The sequence below is a fragment of the Melopsittacus undulatus genome, chromosome 9 (genome assembly GCF_012275295.1).
Source record: "Melopsittacus undulatus isolate bMelUnd1 chromosome 9, bMelUnd1.mat.Z, whole genome shotgun sequence".
NCBI lineage: Eukaryota > Metazoa > Chordata > Aves > Psittaciformes > Psittaculidae > Melopsittacus > Melopsittacus undulatus.
In genome coordinates, this window is record NC_047535.1 from 29669382 (window position 1) to 29690330 (window position 20949).

Here is a 20949-nt window from a genome sequence, read left to right on the forward strand (position 1 = left end):
TGTAAACAACATAAAAGAAGAATTCCAGCTTATCTCTAAAGCGCCCTCTGGAATTTCCATGCAGGGTGGGGTTTAGGTTTGACTTAGGGCAAACCAGAGGTGTTCACAACTGCAGCCACAGCAGTGCTATCCCAGCCCTGTTTCTCTTCCATCTTTAATGCACACAGCCCATCTGCTCTGGTCTCAGTGCCAAGATAAGAGGCCGTGCCAGATACTTAAGCAAGCTGATATATTAGATCTGTATTTCTTATGAAGTCTTTATTGTATCTTTCAATCCAGCCCCCAAATTCCATCCCATCCACCAGTTCAGGCTGCCAGCATCTTGCACTGATCCACAGTATCTCACAGTAGAGTCTTGGGTCTGATTTCAGGTGTTTTGTCAGAGAAAGACAGAAAAGAGTATAGCAACAGATTAGATTTTTATTGAATTTTTCAACCCAAACTCCCAAACGCTCACTCTCAACCAAACAGCTGTAATATTATAAATGAACCTTTATTAAAGACACTTCAATGCCATTTGTTAGACACTTCAATATCTTACATGTTTGTCAATGTACAACATTGTACCAAATGTTTCTAATAAATAAATAACTTTGTACACAAAAGTAATACTTCCTCTTTCACATTGCCTCTTAGAAGCAGCAAATTCACATATTTAGTGGAAGTCAGAAAATTAGGCAGTTAACTTGATTCAGAAACATTACTTTCCAATGTTAATGTGGCAAATATGCTTGGTATCCGCAATGGTGATGACATATCCACCAGCAAAACAAGCTCAGCAAATCATTCCTATCTTTCCCTATCATTCCCAATGTTTGCACCTTGCAAGTGGGCTCCGCAGTACAGTCTGCCCTCTGGTAAAGGGGAAATGATGCTGGGTTTGTAATTCCCAAACATCCATTTCCTTCGCTTTCAAGCAACTTGGCACTCACCATCATCAGCCACCTGCCCCAAAGTGCAAACCTGTCAATAGTCAGGAAGGGATACAGACAGGTACCTGGCTGAGTTATGCCTTCCTCAAGGTCAGGTTCAGCTGGTCCACACCGAAACCACCACCACAGGCAGAGCCCAAAGTGATGGAAGGGAACAGCAAATGAAATGTGTCTGCCCTTACCTATGATGCTTGGTTTGAGCTTCACTGAACTAGCAGAGGTGGATTTCCCCAACTTGGCTTCTGTGGAACTGGTGTTTGAGTTGCTCCTAAGGGAAAAATATAGTAACAACCCCCCAGTAAACCTTCCCCAAAGTAGTCATCACCAGAGTTAGCAACCTTATGTTAGCAGAACTGAAATTACAAACAACTGGGAGTCCTCCATCCACAGGTACCAACAGAGAGCAGCCTTTCTATAAGAACAAAGCGTCATCGTGAAGTCAGAAGTGACAAAGATGATCTGTGTGACCAATGCGGGTAGTTCTTTTTCCCCCTATTCATGGACATACTTAAAAGACCACATAAAAATACTTGGGACATTGCCATTTAACAGAGCCCTTTCAACCATAACTATACAGTTCCCCTTCTAAATGAGTGTATTTCTGAGCAGCCCAGGGCTGCTACACAAGGCAGCCTAATTCATTTGTAGCGGATATTTTCATATAGGGTCTGGCTGCAGGTTGGGTTAATGGTGTTCAATGAGAAAATGTAATATTGTGTTGCAGGAAAGAGAAGTATCAGATGAATTAAGGGTACAGCTGTCAGCTCAGGAGTGTGAGTTTAGCTTTGTTGTCAAAACAGCTCTATGGTTTCAAACCCCCTCCAGAACAGATGGATTTCTTTGGGGTGTGAAAATGCATTTACTGGCACAGGCTCTTCCTCCCAAACAGGGCCAAGCTCCATCATTCCATGCACCTTCCAGAGGCAAAGCTGTGTCCAGCTGGGAAGGGAAGCGGCTGTGTTAGGGCTGGAGGTGCCCAGTGTATTAGGGGCAGATAACGCCTCTGCTGTGAGGTGCTTTGAGCAGTGCAGTGGCTGTGAGCACCCCACATTTACTCTGTGAGTTACTGCTTTTGTACTGATGCCCTCCAATCACCAATGCCTTTGCCCGGTTGTTTTGGGGCTCTGTGCTGTTGGTGGATTATTTAGTGCCTCTTGTGTGGTCTGCCCAAACGTCACAGTTCAAACACTTAATTTCTATGCTGTTTGGAAAACAAAAATGGAATTTAAGTTCTTCCACCACCAGGACTACATCAGGTTGCTATGTAATTCCTCACCACACATTTTTTTCCCTAGAAACTTCATTTGAAACAGTTGAAAATCTCCATTCTAAATGTAAGTGCAATAAATTTCAGAGGGGAAGGAAACTTGTGCTAAGTTAACCCAACTGATAACACGATTTCAAGGAACTTCCATTGAAAAGAGGGCAATCCCTTTGGAACAGTTCTGCTTATGCATTTAAGGCACCAGAATTATTTTCTCTCACAAAGTTTTAACAGCAACCTGATACTGAAAACAATATTGCCAAAATGGTAAATTTTCACTCAGTTTTCCATGCACTAAAGATTAAAATAGCCTCTGTAAAAGATATATATATATATTTTTATATATATATATTTATATATGAAAACTCTTATGTACAACTGTATCAAATACTTTTCTCTTTACACAATAATCCCTTGCATTTATGTGCTTCATATGCAAGTCAACTTTTGAACACTTCATACTTCTCAGGGAAGTTTTAAACTATGTACAGACAGATGACGCTCGAACAGGAGTTTGTTCCCCATACAAGCTTGTTTCTCATACCTCAGGTGTTTGTTTGCCTCTGACAGGTCATCAGTTCAAGATTTGAGGTAGAAGTAAGTAGCCTCTATACTCTGTGCAAAAGAAATATTAAAAAAGGGAAAAATAATAAACTAGTGTGTGTGTGTTAATCTGTGTCCTCTCAGTCCAGCGCTCTATGGGGTGGCTTCAGCTCAGGATGGGAGTCGCAGGGCTCGGGTGCGTTGCCGTTGGACAGGAGGGCCTGGTTCACTCCTGCTTCGCTCCGCAAATCCAGTAGTGTTGGGGGGATCTCCGGAAGCACGTTTAGTTGCTTTAGTGACCCTCCTGCTGGTGAAGCCCTCACCAAGTTAAGGTTGTTGAGCTCTGAAGGCTTTGCTGCTGCTTGTGAAGAGCCTGTGACACAAGCCAGGGAAGCAGTGTGGTTAGCTGGTGCTTGGCGTCCAGCACATCCCACAAACCAGCCCTGCCACTGTCGTTCCCAAAGAAGTGGTAAATGCTCCATCCCTGGTGGTGTTCAAGGCCAGGCTGGACAGAGCCTTGGGTATATGGTATAGGGTGAGACATCCCTGCCCAGGGCAGGGGGGTTGGAACTGGATGTTCTTAAGGTCCTTTCCAACCCAAACTATTCTATGATTTATGCCCTCGAGCCAACAAAAATGCTGATGGGAGAAAACAGGGCTCTGCTAAAACCCAGATGGAATTACATTGCGGGAGGGGGGGGAAGAGACATCACCAAAGGATCACATACCCTGTTTGTCTGCAAGCAGTGGGCTGGTGGTGCTCACAGGTCTTATTCTGTCATGGTTGCTGGGGTACAGGGTCCCGTCTGTGTCCATCCTCTTGCCACTGGCAATCCCATTGCACGGCTGAGGATGAAGAAGGCTGGTGCCTGCACCCCGCTTCCTATTGCGCTCCTTGCTGCTCAGTGCGTTTGGGCAGGTGCTCTCCAGAGTCTTAAGGCTCTCAGAGTAGTACTCGGCCTCCTTGGGGTAAATGTGGACATTGGTGCTGTCCGTGCTGCCACTGCAGTCCGTGCACACAACGGGCAGCCCATAGCCTGGGAGGAAGAGCAGCAACAAACACATTAAGTAGCTGGAAGCTGACAGCTCTGAGGCACAGCTTGCAGACAGGAAGGAAAGGCAGCTCTGTTTAGGCAGTGGGGGAATCTCTCTCCCTAATACAGACCTTTCTTGGGTTTATACAGGGCTAGAAGTACCTGCATCTATCAGAATTCCAGCTATAACTAAAGGTAGTTCCAATTACTAGATTTAGTTGGATGGGTTTTATTTTACTCCCCCCAAAAAATTGTGACTTTCTTTAAAATAAACCTTTGTTTTTATGTTTTTATTTCCTTTATGTATTTATCTCCTTTTCCAGACTTTCTAGTCAGGGTAGAAACAGAAAGCGGAACTTCCCTGTACCTGCTTTAAAACTCAGAGTTACCTTTCTTAGTTTTGTGCTGCTGCTTTACAGGGCTCACTGTTAACTCACACAGTTACCCTAAGATGTGTTACTGCTGTCAGTGGCATTAGCAGATGAACAGACCTCAAAGCAGGATGGAGTTTCTAACTGTTGAAAGTTAATTTCCTCAGTGCACTCCACAACTTTCCATTATTAAACTTTACAGTTTCTCCTGGAGAGAAAATGTGCTTCACTGGCTGTTTCCCTGTGGTTATTACAATACAGCATGAGAACAGAAAACACAGCCACAAATAGAACAGTGCAAGTGTAACACCCAAGAAACTGGCAAAGAGCAGAGGCAGGTGTAGTGCCCAAAATAACCTTTCAGTTTTGCGAATGAAAAGCCAAAGCTGGGCTCTGGAGCTGACAGACCCTTTAGAAAGCATGGAACATTTTAACACCTTCGGCTTGAAAGTGCTCTCGCATTTTAGGAATAGCTCAACTCAAAATACCGATCAGCCAGCTGCAAGGAACGGCAACTGTGAGCTTCAGCCTGCCTCTTTCTGACAGTTCCTCCAATTCAAGCTACCCAAGCTCCATATGGGATCAAAGAGAGCAGGAGAAAGTAAATTTACTGTGCTCACACCTGAGAATCATTCTGAGCCTTTTTCTCTGAAGAGAACAATCTCTTGTCTTAATGCTGTCTGACTTGGAGGGCTTTCCGATCTGTACAAACACCAAATACCTTTCCAGATTCATGGGGTTTGTACCTGTCTTATCTGGAACAAGCATTCCATCAGCCATGTCTTCTGTTTTCCAAGTGTCTTTATTATAGCCGATACACAGCTTTGGCTGTCTGCAACCTATAGCAGGAGCTTCAACATCTGGACACCTTCCAGCATCAGTCTGACACATACCTGTAACAAACGAACCATCTGGCTAAAGATTACAACCATCTGCTCAGTTAAATATCTCAAGTCTTATTTCTGCTGTAAAAGCTGTGAAAGGGGGGGGAAACAGCACTAGAGATAATAGATAATTTTAAGCTAATGTTTAACAGAACTAATGCTGTACAAGCTGAGGAGAATCTTTGCTCAGAACACTGAGCTGCTCCTTCCCAACGCGCTGCCTTTAACTGCTGTAAAACCCCAACATTTGATTTCTAAGCCTGAAGGCAGGGCCAGGCAATGCTAATGTATTTTCTAGCAGAGCTTAACTAGGAGTAACTCTGGTGCCAAAAAGCTAATCCAAGATTAGCAAAAAAGTAAGTCCTTAGGGCCTGAGCGAGCAGTTTCTGAAGCTGTCTGCTTGTAGGGACACTGTTATTACCAGGAGAGCACAGCTTTGTGCAGTGCAAGATGCATCCTCGTTCTGCATAAATGCAGTAGCTGGAGAATTACACTCTGCAGATCTCAGATAACCCCTAACAAGCACAGAAGTACTTTGTACTGTGATTTCTACCTCCTCCCATCAAGTTCAGATGTTACAGAAGGGACAATGGAAGCGGTTCTCACCGTTGCTGTCGATGTGCCCATTGGGCTGCTGGTTATCAACTCTGATGACCGCTTCCTGCCGGTCAGAAAGAGTCCCTTGTGAAGACAAGTAGCTTGGCACGTCAGGAGGCACAATAGTCTCATCTAGAGCAATGGGAACACAGAAATATCAGTTCCCACTAAGAGATAAAGGCTTCTGATTTCAAAGGCATACAAAATCACATTTTAAAGAGGGATTTGGGACCAGGTCTGTAACTGGCATTCTCTGTAGATGCAATGGAACCAAACTGCCTAAAAAACTCCATTCCCCTCAGAAGCCCCACTCCTGGTTTTTCAAAGCTTCATAGTGCTCATAAAGCCATTCTGAGTGTTTGCATTTGGCATGGCCAGTACAAGGTAGGTGGAGGTGGAACTGTCTCTTCAGAACAAGTAAATCCTTCCTTTTCACCTTGAAATTCAGAGTAGCCTGTGCAACTCAAGCCCTCTGTTTCCCAAAGTCATGGGTAAAAGACTTGTGGAGAACACTTTGATTCACCTAAGCAGGCAAGTAAGGCTGAGCCCCTTGGCTATCCCTGCTTTCTCCATTTTACATTAGGCAATTTCAGTTTCCCAAGTGAAACTCAATGATGCCAGGCATGAAGCTCTAGATTTTCAGGAATTACAGTTCTTCCATACTTCTGTTCAGAGGCTGCCTCCCATTGAGGGCAGGAGAGTTTATTCTCACTGCAACACCTATGTCAGCACCAAATCATCCTCTCTGAATTATCAGAAGGAAGCAATAAAATGAGAGGGATACCTCTCATCAGCAGGGCTACAACAGCTCCCGCCAGGCAGCATGGAAAAAGGGATTCCAGCTTCAAAGTCTTCTTCAAGTTTTGAATACAAAGTCTTTGAAAATACAGATTCCCAAGAAGACAGGCAGGTTCCCAGCTTCATGGACATAATCCAGACTGTCTCAGGAGTTATCATTTATGGTCATGGAAAAATCAATGTAGCAAAGCAATGGCTGAAACCATTGCCAAGTGGAACAGATCTTTCTGAAGAGCAAGCCAAGGGCAGAAAAGCAGCTCTGAACATGTTTCGACAACAAGTGGAAGCTGGTTCCAGCTTCCTGAGCCAACAGAACCACCAAGATAAGCCAACTGCTTTCCTAGTGTGATTGCACAGCTACCTGATCCAGCCTCAGTGGTAAGCCAGACAGCACAAAAGGTCAGAGGAAGCTGTAACAGGAAACTAGAGGTACCTACCTGTGTTGGTGACACTGTATTCTTCACTCTTCTTCCTGGTTTGGTAGATGATGCAGACCCAGACCAGAGATGTCAGCACGATGCTGCACACCACGGCAATGGTGATGATCCCCACAGTGGTGCGGTCCTTCCTGCAGCCCAGAGACTGTAGGATGCTCACATGGCTGTGAGCACGCTCGGTCCCCAGTGTGTTGGACATCTCACAGGTATACTTCCCAGCATCTTCCAAGACAACATTCCTCACAATCAGCAGCTGGTTGCCAGAGGTGAAGTGATGCCTTTCTGTCACAACCAAGGGCTGGTCACCTTTCAGCCAGGTAATGCGGGGAGGTGGGCTCCCTGTGGCCTTGCACTGAAGAGCCACAGTCTCACCTACAGACACCACATGATCTTCCAGTGGATGAATCAAAGATGGTGTCTCTGCAGGAGAATAACACAGACATTAATTCATGGGCACAGTGTAACAACAGGTTTCTTTTAGCAGTACTAAACTTAACTAATGTTCCTGCAGACAAATACAAAACAACACATGTGCAGCCATGTGCCCAGGACCATGGCAGCTGTAAACCACAGCATATCTAACAATCACCACCAAGGCCTTCCCATCACCAGTTGGGGTTAGGTATTATGACAACATAAAACAAAACAAGGGCAAACTTAAACAGGGGAAGTTCAGGTTGGATATAAGGAAGAAGTTCTTTACTGTGAAGCTGGTGAGGCACTGGAACAGGTTACCCATCCTTGATAGTGTTCAAGGCCAGGCTGGACAGAACCTTGGGCAACACGGTCTAGTGTTAGGCATCCCTGCCCATGCCAAGGGGTTGGAACTGGATGATCTTAAGGTCCTTTCCAACCCAAACCATTCCATGATTCAATGCAGAACATTGCCTCTTTATCCTTTTGCTATATCTACAACTGCTGAAGAGGATGAACATCAATCCCTCCCAGTTCCCACTTCCACACCAGTTGCACTAACTGACCCAGTACAGTGAGGGTGGCGTTGGCAAGCACAGAGCCCGCAGAGTTCTGTGCCGTGCAGCTGTAGACACCCATGTCTTCTATCTTCACATCCGTGATGAAGAAGACGTCGTCGTCAGGCATGACGTGCATGCGGCGCTCGCGGGCCGCAGGGAAGTCCGTGCCCCCGTCCTTCTGCCAGGCAATCTGCGGCGTGGGGTGTCCTTCGGCTGCGCACTCCAGCCGGGCCGTGGTCCCCGTGCGGCTCGTGATGTCGTGGGGAGTTTTGATAAATGAGGGCAGCACTGATGGAGAGACACGGGACAAAGGGATGAGCAATTCCATGGGGAAAACACCAGCTTCTGCGCAACAGTTTTCCTTCTTGGCCATGATAATTACCAATAGGCAAGAGCTGATTTTACAGCATAGATCTAAACCGCTGGGGACTACAGCACATACCTGTCTGCGGTACCCAAGACCACCACCATCACCCCCCTCAGGCTCATTAAAGCTGAGATCAAAGCTAATTTTCTTCTGCCACTAACCTGAAAGAAACCCCATCATCTCTCCTACAAAGAACTTTCAATCACTACAGTCCCCGTCCTTTGTACCCTTTTGTATTTTCATTTTGCCATTTCATTAGGCAAAGACTCTACCAGAACAGCCAAAGAGAGGCAGCTAAAGCCACTAAGAATGTGCTGAAGTGCTTGGCTGGATGGCAGCAATCACAAGCCTCGCATCTGCTCCTCACATGGCATTTCTCAGCATCCACTGAGGTGCAAGCAGCTGTGTGAAGGGGTTGAGAGCTCCTCACCATTAGAAAGGGACCCTCGTGAGTTCAAAAGTGGGTGTGAGAGAATCGTACCAGCTCAGGCTGAGGAAAGCAGGGAGAAAGCAGCTTCCTACTCACCATTAACAGTGAGTCGGGCTTTGTTGGAGTAGGTAGAGCCAAAGTGGTTGGTGATGATACACTGGTAACGCCCCTCATGGGCAAAGGTGACATGGCGGAGGTGCAGGATGGTGGTGTACTCCATCACCTCGCCATCCTTTGCTCTCACATGGGCAAAGTTCTCGATCTCAGCGTTGTACAGCATCTCGTTGTCTTTCTTCCATGCAAACATCATGGGGGAGCTGCTACTGCTGGCGGCTGAGCAAGTGAATCGGATGTCCTTCCCAAGGACAGCCACTGTTGTCTCAGGCTGGATGATGATCTGTGGCTTGGGGAAGTCATCTGAAAGAAAAGAGCATTGTCAAGCATTGATGGTGCAGTCACCATCCCCAGGGGTACTTAAAAGACGGGCAGATGCGGCACTTAGGGACACGGTTTAGTGGTGGACTTGGCAGTGCTGGGTTAGTGGTTGGACTCGATCTTAAAGGTGTCTTCCAACCCAAACGACTCTGTGATTCCAACCAGCACACACTGTCAAAGCAGAAGCAGCTATATTTGCCTGTCACCCATCTGGGGTGGAAAGCTTTGCACTCTGTCTCTGCCCTGAAGACTGTTGGTTTTAGCAAGGTTCCAAGCAGATTCATTTATTAGATTTCTACAAATGGTGTAATTTAATATTTGACTAAAGCTTAATTAAGCAGCCAGGCCTCTGGAAGCAGGAGTACTAGTGCCTGGAGGACTTGGCAGGCACTGGAGAAGCAAAGCTGTCTTCACTTTGTGATGTTGCTGTGGCGATGGAGCCTTCACAATCTCTTCTTCCAGATGAACACCACAAGCCTCCCAGACTCGCTCAGGCAGAGGCCACCTAAGCAGAGCCCTGCCACTCTGGGATCAAGAGGGATATGGGACAACACCTGGAACAAAGCTTCTGCTCCATGTTCAATGCCAGTCATGCATTCCACTTGGTTAAACAGTGTTTTCAAAGGCTCAGTTTTCCTTCATCAAACAGCCATGTGCAGCTCCACCCACAATCCACACTGGTTGGCTCCACAGCACAGGGTACGGCTCACCAAACCTGGCCTTCCTATTCCCCAAAAGCTGGATGCATGAGCAGCAGCACTGTGGCCTCCTCTGATCACTTACATTTCTTTATGAGAGAGGTTTGTGTGTGCTGGGTATTAAGTAAAACTGCTTTGCAACCACAGCTCAGGTGCAGAGCCAACTGCAGTGTTTGGGTGGGAGAACAGCAGTAGGTGCTGGTTAGAATTAAAACCAACCATAGGAGAAAAGAAGATTATAATGTCAGCTGTTAGGTTCATGTTAATGCTTTACTGGTCCAAAAAAGAGCTATGATGGAGAGATTCTCCTCCACTTTTTCTAACCCTTAGTTATTTCCAACAGGGAGAAAACTTGAGTGCGGAACACAAAGCCACAGAAGCAGCTCAGAGCACAGCAGAGTGCAAAAGTTACAGCTGCAGTCTCAGAAGCATCACACCAAGGGAAATCTCTGTGCAGCCCCGTCTGGAACTGAAACAAGCATTAGTCCCTTTTGACTGAATACTCCGGGAGTGCTGTAAGGAATACCCTGATGCAAGCAATGGGCTGTGTGGTTTTGGTGGGAAATAAATTGTAGCCAGTGACAAATTTCTAAAGTGCAGGCTTGGGCTTGCTTTGATTCCAGGGAATAACAAACCAAAACTGAATCCCTCTCGGAACAACACACCAGTAGGCAAAGAAAATGCTTCCCAAGTGAGTCCTACCCTTGGTACAACCTCAGAACACAGAGGCAGCACTTACCACACACAAAACTTTCTGGCAGGATGGCAAAAATGCTCTTGCTTTTCAGTGACTCAGGATGGGCGCAGGTGGCCACCACAAAGGATTGCAGCTCCTTCTCCACTAACCACTGGGGCAACCATTTCAGCTGGCAATCACAGAGGAAGCTGTCGCTGTTTATGTGCCTGCAGGGGAACAGAACCAACACAAGCCTGCTGTGAGTCCTGCACAGAGAGAACTCACAGCCCTTTCGTGTTAGACACATTCCTCCCTCCCCTCCCAGCATGGGTGGAAGGAAGAAAAGGACTGGAGGGCTGTCCTCTAGGCATTAATGATGTTAAATGCACACCACATTTAAACAGCATTTCATCTCCGCATGGAGCATCCCATTCCTGCTCTCCGGTCACACTCCCTAGTGCCTTATATTTATTAACCAATTTCCAGAGTGATCCCCAGGAAGAGATGAGCAATGCCAGCCCTGGCTGAAGTGAGAGAAACTAAGGCAGGTCATCTGCAAAGGAGACACGCAGCAGAGGCACAAGTCAACAGTCCTGCTCTCATTTCTGATATCTAATTACCACTCATGCTCCTTCTCCACCTCTGTGGTTTGAGCATATTTGGTGAGGACTGAATTCAGGACTTAGTTACTGAACAGTCAATACTGTTAATCTGAACACAGCAGGATCCCAGCACTGTGTTGTTAAGAAGATGCAAGTCTCTGATTTGTCTACCTGATAACCTCAGGAAATCCTGTAGTATGAAACCAGCCAGGAAAGCCAAACGGAAAGAAATGGACTGGAGAGGGAAGGAATGAGGGAACACAGGGATCTGATTCTCCAAAGTTGTTCACTTTCTCTTCTACAAAGGTGTACAGTCCCTAATACACATGATGGGATAAACACCGCTCATAGCTGGGAAAGGTCAGAGAGACCCCTAGTATTTAAGACATCAGTACAATGCATTCTGCATGTATATGCCCCTATCTTGACACCTTCCCCATGGTATAAAGGTTCCTTCAGAGTATGTGAGGTCCCACAAGCTCTTCTCTAATAAGATTAATCTTTCACCTCAATATTGTTTCAAGAGCCACTGCAAAAGATAAGGTGGTTAAACAAACACTGGACATGCAATGTTTGTCTTATTCATTCCCAAGTCACTGGTATTAAATGTCACTGCTAACAGCGACCATCCAATTCCCATTTCCAACATCAGGAAGAAGAATCTGAACCTGTCCAAATACCAAATCAGTGATTTCTTGTTCCACAGCCACTGCACTACTCCAGAGTGTAGCAATGCACTGACAGTGGATTAAATATTTATGGAGAAGAAGAGAATAGGAAACCAGGCAAGACAGGAAACAGTGTCTGATAACAGTGCAGAGCCCTGGCCTGGAGCACAAGCAGCAGCTCTGATAACACATCTGTATTTTTCCACCAGAAGGCTGGATGACAAGTGCATCCAGTTCAAATGGTGCTTATCACTGAAGTGTCAGTGCTGTCTGTGAACCCTAAACACAGGTACAGCAAAGGAGCAGAGGGGCCACTGGGAATTAAATCAGTGACAGTGTGAGAAGGAGAGATGGCCAACAGGACCAGGGCTGGACTTCCTGAGGGGAGATGAATAATTGCACAGATGCAAACATGCTGGAAGAACCTGTTCAATGACCTAATTTCACTCACTATTAAATGCAAGATGTTCCCATGACATCTATCTACTCATGTGTAAAAATACCCTGCAAAGCAGCTAACTCCCCATTGGAAACAACGTGCTACCTCTCACGTTCAGGGCAAGAAGGATCTCTGCACCTTAATGGTGTGCGCAGTGCAGTTACTTACAGCTGCCGCAGGCTCTTCATCTTGGCAAAGGCATCTGCTTGAATGGAGCGGATGGCATTATCCCCGAGGTTCCTGCACAACACAACCAAAGGCAATGTGAACAAAAAGGGTGCTATTGCCTATAGCAAAGGCTCTCCAGATTTAAGCAATGACTCCAGCACCAAGTAATTCAGCAGCTCTCTTAAGGCCGTATTCACATGCAGCTCATAGAAATGGTTTTCCACAAAACACTTCAATATTGAGTACTGCTGAACAATAGACAACCAACAAAAATGATGGGAATGAATCACTAAGTCATTCCATACCCCATCTTCTCACTACACTTCCTCAGCCTCAGCTACCTCCACCATCCATAGCTCAGAAATTCCTCAGGCCCCTCGATAACCAAAGATAGTCAGGAATGTCGTATCCCAGGCTAGACCTTCCGCAAACATAAAGAAAGCAAATACTTGCACTAAACGGCATCTGAGAAGTTATTTGAAAGTGACATTTCTGCTGTGTCTGAAAACCACAGCAATGTTTCCAAAAGAAGGTGTTCTTAAGGGCTTCTCACAAGCACTGCTGACTGAAAAACTCACTTGTCTTCTGAAAAAGGACAGTGTCAGATTTAGGGCTCAAGTGCAGGACAGACAAGCATTGCTTGCAGAGGAAATATCAGCAGAGTATTAAAGTAAGGGAACCTTTATCTGGGAATGTATCCCCCAAGCCAGGCAGCTCTAACCCTTCAGTATGCTCTTAATGGTCATCACATTTCATACCATCAACAGCCAATAAAACATCTAGAGCAATATCACATACACTTTAACTTGGCTTCATTCAGAAAGGAGATTATCCCTGAATTACTGCTGGAGTCATCAGCCTTGGGACACAGGAAAGAAATGACATCCCAGTAGCCAAAATGTACTTCTTGCAAATCACTTTAACGCAGTTGTGCTGAATGGGGACGTTTGGTGCCTGCACCGTAAGCAGTCATGTGCAAGATGTGTCACTGCCAGAGAGCCTAGGGTGGTCAGGAGGAAGTTGGGGCAAGGGAGGAGAAGAGGGCTACATCTGCAGCTGAGTATTTTCACTGCTAACAGCCTACAATGCGCAAGTCAGGGGGATATTTATCCAGGAACAAATCACAAAATTAAGAGCACGCAGATTTGCCATATGTTCTGTAACTTTGTTCCTGGCATAAAAAAAGGCCAAAGTTGAGGCGGACTTATAATGAGAAGGAAGCAGGTGGCCCCCACAAATGGACTGGCTTCTCAGTTTACAAAGACACTATTAAATTGCTAGCAGATCTCTCAAGCAGCTCCTTTTGGCAGACCCCCCCTTTCCCAAGCTCTATGGCATGGTGGGTTACTCACAGGTGCTCCAGGGCCTCCAACCCTGAGAACGCTTTCTTGGCCACGGACTTGATCTTGTTTCCAAACAGAGTTCTGCAGTTTCCAAACATCCAGTGCCAGATAAACAGAAAGAAAATGGGGAAGGGGGGGCAGAAAAAAAGAAGGGACACAATTAGTGGGGCTTTATCTGATATACGCGCTCAGTGTAAGTCCTGGGAAATCTGAACTGTGTGGGGATTAAGAGGGCTGAAGTACACTCGCTTTCCCGCTCCTGAAATTAAACCCTTTTATCTGTATTTGAATTTAATAGTGATGACAGCACAAAAGGGAATGTGCCGTATCATGTAAAAAGGCAGGTTTGCTCCAGTGCGTGGAAACCAGCTTGCTGAGTAACAGAAGGTCCCCTCTATTCTTCGGAGGCTGGCTGCAGACAGGATTAAGTGCAATGACAGTTTAACAAGATTTTGGTCTCTCCCTGCAACACTTTTCATTTCTGACTTCTTCCCAAATAGTAAAAGAGTGGTAATTTATGCACTGCTGCTTGGCCTGAACGGACATCACACACCAGGGCTGAGGGCTGGCTCTTGGCTGCATGTTTACACAGCAGCTCACTGAAGTGACTGCTGACTTCCTTCCTTGGCTTATTACAAATACAATACCAGAGTAATAGAATCACAGAATGGTTAGGGTTGGAAAGGACCTCACAATCATCAAGATCCAACCCCCTGTCATGGGCAGGGACACCTCACACTAGACCATGTCGCCCAAGGCTCTGTGCAACCTGGCCTTGAACACAGCCAGTGATGGAGCATTCACAGCCTCCCTGGGCAACCCATTCCAGTGCCTCACCACCCTAACAGTAAAGAACTTCTTTGTTATATCTGACCTGATACTACAATATATACAACGATATATACAATAATACAATAAATAATAGCCAAGTGGGGCAAAAGGAAGAAGTGAAAAGTTACTGTACAGAGCTGAGGAGCGTGCTTGCTTACATCTGTGACCAGGGAGCATTCCTCTGAATCAGCACAGTGCTGCGCAGCAGCATGAGGGGCACTTAACAGCAGGCAAGAGCCAGCTGGAACCATCACAGGCCAGCTGCTATCTGCAGAGTAACAGCTCTCTATAAATATTGACCAGTGGTGATCGGCCGAGGGCAGGGCCCATGTGAAAAGGACAGCATCCTCACCTGCTTTAATAGAACACCAACCAATGCCATTAACCAGGACATGCTTTTTCTCTAAGGTTTAGCTTTCAGGTGCACCTTTTATCATCCACGTGGTGTCCAGTTCAAGTCACTGCTAACACCTCAGGTTAAAACCTGGTGCTGCATTTGATTTGAGCTTTCATTCAAAACTTTTCCTTTGATATAGAGTGCAACCTATACCTGCAGCCCTAAAAGGCTCTAAAACTATGATGGTCCCTCCACTTGCTACTGGCTGGGATACAAGATGAAGCACGTGCAGCTGTTACATGAGCAAGGACATTAGCAGGAGCTTGTTGGGGCTTTCCACAAAGCACCCTTCAAATGTCAGGGTAATTTGGTGTTTCAACACTGGCACCCAGAAAGCCCAAATTCTGTGTGAATAAAGCAGTGGATGCCACAATGGGTAGAAAGGAAAACTAGGGCTGATCACACCACAGGACAGTGAGGACTGAGACTGTTTCACAGTCTGTCCTTGCAGTCTGTTGCCTCTGGAGGGAATTTGGGTGCCTGCGACTGAGCATCACTATGACCCTGAGTAGGTCCTCACAAAACCAATCACACTGATGATGGTATCATCAGATGAGCCACCACTCTAATGCTTGAGTAGACAGAAAACTCCCAGCTCCACACAAAAGGTCTGTAGCCCCAGAAACACTAATCTTGTACATCTAGAGCAAAACACAACCAAAAGCTTTGGCTTCAGCCAAAGTCATGTCCCAGCCTCTATAGTGAGACACACTTGAAGCTCTTTCCTATAGGCAGAATCCTATTTACTGCATCAGAGTGTGTGGCTTTTTGGTTTGGATGAAATACCCTAAGCACCAAAAGGATGTGAGCAATCATGTGTGTACCATCATTTGCTAAAAAGGATGTTGTATCAATGAAGGCTATGAAATATCCATTAAAATGATTAATATAGTAAATAATTTACTAGATGCAAATGCTGGGTAGTGCCTGCATCCATACACACTAATTTCTGGAGCCATATTCCTAAATGAGGGTATCATGCTGAGCTTGGGTTTGGTAACTGGGGATTTCTATTTCTTGTTTATGGTGGATTCCCAAGTTTGAAAATCAGAGATACTGATTATATCTGTCCATTTATCCATGCAGAGATAAGCAGGATGTCTGTGGATGTGACTACACAATGTATACACCACTTGTATACACGGTGCACACAGTTTGATGGCTCCATGCATGAGAAATACATAAAACACTGTTAACAAAGCCATGCCTCAGCAAACTCATTAAAAACGTGACACCTTTCAAATTTCAACTAACCACTTCTCCCACTCTGGAATGGTTTGAACTCAGCGGCCCCCTTCAAAGGGCTGTGGCAGGCTGGAATGCAAAGGCAGTGGTATGCAGCTCCACAATTAGCCTGCTGCAGCCCAGGAACGCTCCTCTGCTCTGGGCAGAGCTGGGCACAAGCCTGCTCTCCCGGTGATTGCATAAGTGTAATTACACGCTAGGCACGCAGCAGTTCATTAGAAAGCAGCATTTTCTCCTCCAGCCAGTTTTGCACCTGCAGGAAGAGCTCAGGCACTGAGTGAGCCATCAACAAACCGGTTACATTTAACAGCTTGAAGCATTAGGGAACCTGTCCTTCCCTGGCGATTCCACTGCTGCTTTTTCTGCTTCGGTGCCTCTCGACTCCCTCTTTCTTGAAGCAACATTTTAATTTAGCTGTGCTCTCCATCCCGGGGAGCTTCATATATAATGCAGGGAAGGCTGCAGTGACCGGCCTCCACACCTCTCAGTTTAACACCTTCATTTCAGCCAACAGCCCTCTCTGCACTAAATCCTTTCAGAGGCTAATCTGTGCCACATCAAAGGGGAACGGCTTTTAAGGCAATCTCCACAGAGCTGAGGTGATTATTAATTCATTGGAAGGTCTCCTCTGAAGTGCCCATTTATTTTCTCTATGCTAATGCTAATGCTAAAGGTGGTTGACAGTTTAAACAGGGGCCCTAAATCACACAGTGAAATGTTTGCTGTAAAGGCTGATATTTACCAGCAAGGATACTTACTTCAGCCTTAAGAGTTTGCGATTTACATGCAGATGAGCTAAAAAAGACCTGAGGAGATCCCTTTAAAAGTGACCACTCTCAAGTGTTCCCAAAAATCAAGTGTCCCCAAAACACCTCAAGAAATATAATGAAGTAATCTTATATTCTAAGGGGTTTTCTAGCCTTACACTCTGGCTGACAATGAACAATCCCAGCACCCTGTCTGGTCCACAGCAGGTTTGCTCTGTTAGATAATCAAACCAGCTAAATGATCCTTTCCAGCCCTAACTATTCTATGATTCATTCCTGTCTGCTCAAGACCAACCTGATCCACACACTCTTCCAAGCTATGAAATCTGCTGCAATCCCCCCCACAAACCATGTCCTTCCCTGTGCCCAGCCAGATTCAGGACTGACCAAACAAGTATGTGCAATGAAGGACAGAGGAAACATGAATAAAGATGCAAACCCAACTTCTTTAGACTTGAGCAAGCCCTTAGTGCATCCTTTGCTAGAAGCAGACAAAACCTGCCCTCTCTGGAGCCGTCCCTTGTTCCGGATGACAAACATCACATCAGGCCACAGCTATTTCACAGGGGAGCTCCAAGCTTCTGCCCAGAGCTCCAAGCACACAACCTGCACAACCCCATGGCTGCCCCTGCTCCTTTCCTTCCTCCTCCCGTTCCTTGCAGTACCTCCTGGCCCCTGCCTGACCCCCGCAACAGTTCATCAGTGCTCATTGCTCCTGGTGGCTGAGTCAATCCTTTTGCTGAACTCTTTCCCCCAGTGCTCTCTCCTCTGGCTTTTTCACCTCTCCCCTATTTTCTGCACCAGCATTTCTAACACATGTCAGTGACTTGGGACCGCCACTTTTGCTCCCATGTCAGTGGCCACATTGAAGGGATGCCCTACAGTGCATGTCCCACCAGGAGAGCTCTATCTGCTCCTTTCCTCTACCTTCTTTCCTTGCCAAAGCAGCACTACAGACTCACAATCTTACAGCCTGCAAATACCTCTGGAGCCTGTGCTCCCACTACCCTCCTAGCTGCTCACATGGCTTCACTGCCTTCTTCAAACCAGAAACTTCAGCAACAGCAGCCAAGGATTCTCCTTCCCAACACATCTGCTCCTCTGCCTTTTTTACAGCAACTCAGGGAAGACTTCCCAACTCCACGTGCACAGCAACTCCTACCGGCTCTTGCTCTCCCACAATTCTTTACTTCCTTGCCTGACTCTCCATGCCCAAAGTCCTCTGCCTTCTGCCTCCCTTGCAGCTACAACTTAGCTCCCTTCTCCTTGGATCCAGGCACTCCACTCAACGATGATCAAATGCCAGCTATGTCTGTGACTCCAAATTCCCCACGAATCCTGTCCTGGCTCTTCCCACTCCCCCAGGAGTCTCTAATGAGAGCATGACAATATACCGCCTGCCAGGATTCATTCTAGCCATCTGCTATCCATCGAGGTACTTTTACTGCACCTCTGGCTGTGCCATCTCAGCATCAGAGACAGTGTGATAGGGGGGTGCTGAGAACTTAAACAAAAGCAAGAGGTAATGATTAGAGACTCTTGATTTGTCACAAGCCATCAGAGACTTCTCTGACAGGGCTGATTTATAGAGCTGATTTCAGATGGAACACGAACAAGTACAGAGCAATGTGAAAATACTTGCAAAAGCCAAGCGAGCTATAAACATTTGCAAGGCGCATGCTTGCCTTAGGTTTCTTTTTATCTCTATAAGAGCCTGTGCCCCATGGTGCCTTTTATTGTCGCTGCACATGGAAGCAAGCCCAAAAGATCACTCTCAGAGTATCCCACAGAAACGAATGCTGTTTCAATCCTGTGTTGTAACAGGAAGTGGGGTGATTTTTCTCTTCTGTTTATTGTTACTTGCTGCATCAATCAGTGCTTCGCTGAAGACTGCGAGGGGTCTTTTCTGTTGCTGTTTAGCTTTAGAAGGAACAGTTGTGCTGAATGTGACAGATGAAAACAACTTAAGATTCTCTCTCCTGTGTCTCTGAACTACAGGACATGGCACTGGCTCTTCACTGCTTTATAATGGCTTCGTATCTGGTTAGAAACACAAGTGCCTGATAACCACATCTGCACTCTTGCAGCGAGCCTGCAAAATTACTACAGCTCAGATTTTCTGATGGGTTTTATCTTGTTCCAAAGAAATGCAGGCTGCTTTGGAGGGGAGAGGCCCACACACAACACAACTGCTTTGCACAACTTCAAACCCAGGGATACTCACAGCTTGCTCAGGTTTTCTAGGCCTGTAAAGGCTCCGTTGGTATCTTCTATTGTGCCCGAGATGTCGTTGTGGTCCAGTTCCCTGGGGAGAGGACAAGAGAGAGCTCATCATCAATGTCTCAGTCCTAGGCTCACCAGTTAAAACAAATGGAAGAAAGATTGAGAACGCTCCAACAAAGAGCTTCCCTTTTCCTCCTGTCCATTACCAGAAAAAGCAGAGTCCTGCAAGCAAAGCAGCACTAACCACTTGTCCTGCACTGACCCATGCTGAGATGGTGCATTCCAAAGAGAGTTTTGGCTTTTTCCTAGCTAAAACCCTGTTTCTGAGACAGCAGCAGTGGCACATAGCTGCTTTTTAACAAGTAGGGTTCAGTCCCTTTCTAATTCTGTGCATTCAAACAGAAGGAGGAAAGAATATACGAAGTCCCTAAAACTAAACTGAAAGAAACAGCTGTATTTAAACATTAATATCATGAATTGAGATAATTTTGGCTATTCCAATGTGCTGGTCTATAGAGGAAGATGATTTGGTGTATTTTCTATATGAAGCTGCATTTTTTTTCTGGCAATGAACTTGAAAGCTCACCAGGGAAAGCACCATCACCCCCCCAGGAATCTAACTCTCTGTATAACCACTTTAAACAAAAAAGAAAGAGTAAGAATTCCTTTTTCAGAATGAGCTTCTTTTGGCTTTCAAATTGACCATCAATTACACGAGTCAAAGAGGTCTGAAGAAAAATAAGCACCCAGAACAAACAGAGAGATCCACAAAAGCTGTTTGAACAGTCTGCTTAAAAATCCTTCCCTCCCAGCTTTAATTCCAGCAAGCAATGAACACCCAGCAACACAGACAGAAATTCATCATTTCTAGTGTGAAGTACAAAGAAAGGAAGAAAAAATAAATAGGCTTTGTTGGTTTTGTTACATCACTCGGATTGAAAACCCAGCAAAAACCCCACAATAAAAGTAAACTTCACCACCCAGATAACCCCCATGAACCCTCGCTACTCCTTTTGCACCTTTTGAAGATCATTATCAGAACGTTCCCAGTTTAAAATAAGAATATCAAAAAAGAAGAAACAAATCCCCTTCGTTTTGGACCAGGCCAGACATGGGCATCATGCAGCACCAATACACAGTAACCCACAAGAGAACAGAAAAGAACTCCCCCAGTTTCAGCACTGGCAGAGATGGGGCTCAGATTCCTGCTCTCAGTACCTAAGCTACTGCAGACTCTGCTCGTTTCCCAGCTTTGGTGTGAGAACTAAAGATGTGAAAGGAGATGGCCAAAAGCCACAATTCCTGCATCTCAGCTGGCTTCAGCGTGAGACCTGACTCTCATGTCCCTGGGGAACCCTGGTCTCATTGTGGATGTCAGGGTGATCTACGCCAACGGAATGGATAAAACTCAACATCCCCATGGCGTATGGGTGCACATAATGCTATGGTGACCTAAGAGACAAGTCCAGGAGACTCTTTGATGTGCTGACATTTTCAGCACCATCTGAGTGGGGCAGGAGCAAATGCATCCTTCTGGAGCTAAGTTTCTGCAGTTCCCCTGTGGTTGTCAAGCCAATGACTGCTGCTCTGTTTGTTTTACAGGGGCAAACCCCTTCTCAGACTTTTCTCCTCTTCAGTTCCACCACGGGCTACTGGTCTTTGGGCCAACAAACCCTTTCCCATGGCAGAAACAGACAAGTGGGAACAGGCTGTAGAAACTCCCTGACACACACTTTTATTAATTGACTGCCACACATTGTCTTTTCTTGAGAAAGGAAAAGAAAATGGGATTGCTTGTTCATCCAGAGGCAACTCAAAGGTTTAGT

The 20949-nt window shown here is 45.9% G+C and overlaps 1 protein-coding gene across 1 annotated transcript in view; it reads right to left on the minus strand.

The window, feature by feature from the left end:
* Nucleotides 1-400: 400 nt before the first annotated feature.
* LRIG1 (leucine rich repeats and immunoglobulin like domains 1) overlaps nt 401-20949 on the minus strand; it is a gene marked incomplete at its 5' end in the record, with an annotated part of 90422 nt that continues 69873 nt past the window's right edge. Inside the window, 11 exon segments of the mRNA XM_034066196.1 lie at nt 401-3112; nt 3468-3776; nt 4891-5055; nt 5635-5757; nt 6861-7280; nt 7841-8122; nt 8728-9048; nt 10504-10667; nt 12318-12389; nt 13670-13741; nt 19125-19205. Coding sequence (XP_033922087.1) covers nt 2880-3112; nt 3468-3776; nt 4891-5055; nt 5635-5757; nt 6861-7280; nt 7841-8122; nt 8728-9048; nt 10504-10667; nt 12318-12389; nt 13670-13741; nt 19125-19205 — 2242 coding nt within the window.